This window comes from Saccopteryx bilineata, chromosome 2 (assembly GCF_036850765.1).
Source record: "Saccopteryx bilineata isolate mSacBil1 chromosome 2, mSacBil1_pri_phased_curated, whole genome shotgun sequence".
In the NCBI taxonomy this organism is placed as follows: domain Eukaryota; kingdom Metazoa; phylum Chordata; class Mammalia; order Chiroptera; family Emballonuridae; genus Saccopteryx; species Saccopteryx bilineata.
The window spans coordinates 307437412-307442197 of record NC_089491.1 but is presented as its reverse complement, the minus strand read 5'-3'; the positions used below and the strand labels follow the sequence as shown (position 1 = coordinate 307442197).

The window sequence follows — 4786 nt, the reverse complement described above, 5'->3', positions numbered from 1 at the left end:
CAGAACTAAAGAAATAATAGAGGGGACAGAAAAGCCTTGCAAACTCCCTCCACACCACCCACCTACCCACCCACCGAATAGGTGAGACTCGGATATTTCTAGGTGAGAGAAGGCATTGCTGTAGAAGAGCAGAACTTGTTGAGGGAAGGGAGATTATTGTGGAAGGAAACAGAGGCAGTTCCCATTTCCGAAGAGCCAAGAAGAACCCATTCTCACTAGTTAAGAAACATGGCAAAGTAGTAGAATGGTGACATTCTACCCAGCAGTTTAGGTGAGTGGTTTTGACAGTGTTTGTAAAATGTAGAACTCAGAAAAGGGGACCGCTTAGGAGAGATGGTATCAGCGAAGGCTTCTTGGAAGAGGTGGCTTTAACTTAAGTCTTGAAGAATGGGAGTAGATAAACGGTGAGTCCATTCCCAGCTTGGAGCGAAATGGGAGTCGTTCTCCTTTGTTGCTCTCCTCCGGCCCCTACAGGGCTCCCCTTTCTCCTCCCGCCTCCCACGGCCAGCGCGTCAGGATCAGGTTCCCAGCACTGCCGTCAGCGGGCAATGACCTCAGCACAGAGGAGGCGGCGGGGGTGGCGGGGAAAGCGCACAGGGAAGGGCGGGGCGGGCTCCGGCCCCGCCCCAAACCGCTGGAGACGACCAATGGGCGATGCCACCGGCTTCCCCCGCCTCTCCGCAGGGTATGAAAGGCGCATCTCCGGTGCACTCCCGGTAGAGCCCCAGCCGCGGCTGAGCGCGAGTATCCTGCGTGAGTGGTACGACCTCCAGACACCTCTCACTGCTCCCGGCTGCGTACCCTGAGCCGCGCACAGTATGAGCCAGGTCAGCTGGACCGGGAAGAGGACAAACATGCTCCCGGAGATCGTCGCCGCCGTAGGCTTCCTCTCCAGCCTCCTGAGGACCCGGGGCTGCGTGAGCGAGCAGAGACTGAAGGTGTTCAGCGGGGCTCTCCAGGAGGCACTAACAGGTGAGCCTACACCAGAGGTGGTTCCAGGCCCATCGCACCCCGCCACCGGGGCTCAGCTCTACCTCCCTACCTGGGGCGACCTTCCTCTCCTCGGGCAGGGCTCCTCACTCGAGCAGCACCGGGACTCGGGTTTCCCTCCAGCCTGGAGGCGGCCCGCAGGTCCCCATCCCCTACCGGCCTGGCGCTGAGGTCTGGGTCCGTGGTGATTCTTGTGGTACGCAGAAGGCACAGACCCTTGTCCTGGAGTGCGATTACGACTCCCCTTTTGCCCTGAAAGAGGGGATACCTGCGGGTTTGAGTGCGGGCTCATTTCCCTCACTGGACTCTGAGACGCTCCGGAATGCTGCGGGTGACAAATCCCGATCCGGGAGAGGAGCTCTTCTGGAAGAGAAAGGCGCACTCGAGCCTTCTCAACGACTTGAGTCCCAGCTTAGTTCTTCCGGCTGTGCTCGTGGCGCTGTTCCTGGGCGGATTGTTGACTCGGCCCAAGTTGGAATCCGGCTCCGTTTATATTTTCTAATCTCCTTAGCCATCTGCCCCCTATTACGGTGCCGAGAGAGCCTTAGAGATAGTAACTGCGTTCTGCGGGAGTGTGTGTTGGGGTCGGAGTTCCGTGCGAGACAGGGAGGTGAACAAGCTGGGGAGAGTCCTGTCTCTCAACTGTTTCTAGTCTCTTGGCCGGCGGTATTGGGCAACGACAGCCATCTCTGAATGTACCCACACAGGACCTGCCTTATGATGGAACAACATATGTTTCATTAAAGCTACCCGTTTTGACTCGATAGCCAGCCAGTTACTAAGAGTCTCTGGCTTTTGAAGGAGGTAAACAGAACCTCTAGGGCCCAGAATGGGATCCAACTGTGATAATTGCCTTCCTGGCTTTGAAACTGGAAGTCCTGACAAACACACCTTGTTGACTTAAAAATCACTGGGTCCCTTCCTTTCTTTTGTCCTTCACCTCCCCCACCCCTTGCAGTAGTAGCACCCCTGATCCAGCTGCTCTAACCAAGATGTCTCCCCCTTATCCTGTCCGCACAGAGCACTACAAACACCACTGGTTTCCCGAGAAACCGTCCAAAGGCTCTGGCTACCGCTGCATCCGCATCAACCACAAGATGGACCCCATTATCAGCAAGGTAGCCAGCCAGATTGGACTCAGCCAGCCCCAGCTGCACCGGCTGCTGCCCCGAGAGCTCACCCTGTGGGTGGACCCCTACGAGGTATCCTACCGAATAGGTGAAGATGGCTCCATCTGTGTCCTGTATGAAGAGACCCCACTGGCCGCCTCCTATGGGCTCCTCACCTGCAAGAACCAAATGATGCTGGGCCGGAGCAGCCCTTCCAAGAACTATGTGATGGCCGTTTCCAGTTAGCTCCCCTGCCACCCCCCGCTGGCACTCTACTGTACTTTTATCCTGCCCGGACAACAGGCCACACCATACCTCAACCTGGGGGACTATATTTTAAATGAAGAGCTATTTATATATATTATTTTTTTAAGAAAAGGGGAGAAAAAAGACCTAAAGATTTTTTTTTAAGAAAAATATCCTTGAAGGGTGCTGCTTGGAAGCAGCCTCCCCAGGTGCCTTTGGAGAGATCTGTTGGGCGCTTCAGTCTGGGAGCCAATGTCTGCTTATGGGAGGGAGGAGCAATTAGGGGTGGGCCTGAGGAGCAGTTAGGGGTGGGCCTGAACAGGGTGAGCTGGAGAAGGTTGGCCAGCACCTCAAGAAGATGTAAGAGAGAAGGCATGGTTAGCAGCTGTGGATGAGACAGATCATGATCTACCCTGGGGCTGGAGGAGAGGCTGATTCAAACCTCTCACTGTCCCAACCAGGACACCTGCATCCCTGACCTCAGGGGCATTCAAACCTGGACTTAACTGTGTTGCCTAATCTTCACTTTTTTTAAAAATTTTATTTCTGAAGATATCCTGGACAGAGAATGATTCCTTCTGTCCTAAGCAACTTTTCTTAAAAGTACCAGTTGTTTTCAATTCTATCCTCAGGGGCCTACAGATGTTGCTTCCCAACCAGGAGTCTTGAGCTTTTTGTTTCGTGGGGGTCAGGGGAGTAAAGCATGGGTTGGAAGTCTCTGGGGCTGGGATAGAAGGGTGCTCTGCACATAACCTTTGCTTTGCGATGTGCTGCTGTGTTTTTAAGTGTGGTGAAAAACGGGGATAATTTGCAATGGAATTTTAGGACCCAAAGAGTATCCACTGAGGTTTTTAAAGGCTGAAGCCCTTCTTTTTGGAACCACATGAAAGTCTCACTGCTGCGGCCATTACCCCTTTGAGATGCGGCACAAAGGCTACAGGGAACTGCGGTCCTTTATCACTGCCTTCTTTCTGAAAGCACAACATCCTCTCTAACTTTTCCCAATTCCCTTCCCCTCAGTTTGGGGCATAGAGCTACCCAACTTTCTAGGATAAGAGTTCTCAGTCACTGTGCAATATGTCCTCCTAGTCCCAGGAGGTTGTGGAGAACTGGCCTTTAAGACCTCCTGGCTCTGGCAGGCTGAGGGAACCTCTTCTTCTGTCCTTGGAACTGTGGCTGGCAGCTTAGCCTTGCAGGAATCCCTTGGCTAAAAGGGAGAAAGCCCCAATTTCTGTAGGATTACTTAGTATTCTTGTAGGGCTGACACTAAAAAAATATTGAGCATTTTCTTTTCCTCCCTGATGCTCAGAGCACCTCTGGGAGAGGTTGCCGTCTCAGTGCATTCCAAATCTGTCTGTAGACTTGTGCAATATTTACTGTTCTAGGTTGGAGAAAAATGGAAAACTACCTTTAATTTCTCAGTGACATTAGTGAGGGGTCCTCAGAAGGCCTTGAGTTTCCCAAACCTGAATCACCTTAAAAAAGACGTAGCTAGTACATCTGGTCAATCTAGCTGCCTTTCTGCTATTGCCCCTTGCTAAGGAACCTCCCTCCCCCCATCCCTAAACTCCTCTTCCCACTGCATCCCCCTTTCCTTGGTTTCTGACTCAGAGGTGCTATTTACCAAACACTCTCCCAACCCATTCCTGCCAATCTGCCTCCTTTCTCTCCAGATCCAAGCAGTTTTCCCAGACTGCTTCCCATCTTTATTGCTTTAAAGGTAACTTCTGGCCCCCTAACCTAAAAGCTTATTTTCTGGCCTGTGGGTTGAAACAAAGCTGTGAATCACTGAAGGTTGCATTGTTGCATGTTGTCTGCAAACAGGTCCCGGCCTTTTTAGAAGCAGCCTCATGGTCTCGTGCTTAATCTTTTATCTTTTCTCTTCATTTTGATGTTCACTTTAAAAACAAAATGCCCAAAGCTGAACTGTTGAGCAGGCCTGTCTCTCCTATTAAGTAAAATAAATAGTCGTGCATTTGTAAGCTATTCTGAAAGAAAAGACAAAGGTTACTAATTGTATAATAGTGTTTTTATATGGACGAATGTAAAGCTTTATGGACAAATGTACACTTTTTTGTTACTTTAATAAAACTGTAGCAGATGCAGTTGTGTGGTGCAGAGAAGGTAAAATTTCCACATCACTAATTTGAGTGTCTTTCAGAGCCACATCCTTTCTCTGTCTCTTCAGTTGATTTCAGAAGACCTACAGCATGTGGCAAGATAAAAGTCCAAGTTGTGTGGTGAGGGCATTCCCAAGCATCTCCTGTCCTAGGAAGTAGCTCCTTATTTACTTCCTTTAATGCATAGTCTAACACAGGGGTCCCCAAACTTTTTACACAGGGGGCCAGTTCACTGTCCCTCAGACCGTTGGAGGGCCAGACTATAAAAAAAACTATGAACAAATTCCTATGCACACTGCACATATCTTATTTTAAAGTAAA

The 4786-nt window shown here is 50.7% G+C and overlaps 1 protein-coding gene across 1 annotated transcript; it reads left to right on the top strand.

Moving 5' to 3' along the window:
* The first annotated feature begins 719 nt into the window (after nucleotides 1-719).
* BTG2 (BTG anti-proliferation factor 2) lies at nucleotides 720-4450 on the top strand. The gene is made up of 2 exons (XM_066261653.1): nucleotides 720-972; nucleotides 2011-4450. The coding sequence occupies exons 1-2, from the start codon at nucleotides 819-821 to the stop codon at nucleotides 2343-2345; spliced, it is 489 nt and encodes a 162-aa protein (XP_066117750.1). The 5' UTR covers nucleotides 720-818; the 3' UTR covers nucleotides 2346-4450.
* Nucleotides 4451-4786: the final 336 nt, after the last annotated feature.

Bases quoted from the DNA above. Each gene is read 5' to 3' on its own strand.
- BTG2 (XM_066261653.1), top strand. From the start codon at position 819: ATGAGCCAGGTCAGCTGGACCGGGAAGAGGACAAACATGCTCCCGGAG. The intron at 973-2,010 runs GTGAGCCTACAC...CTGTCCGCACAG, and splicing joins TCTCCAGGAGGCACTAACAG to AGCACTACAAACACCACTGG.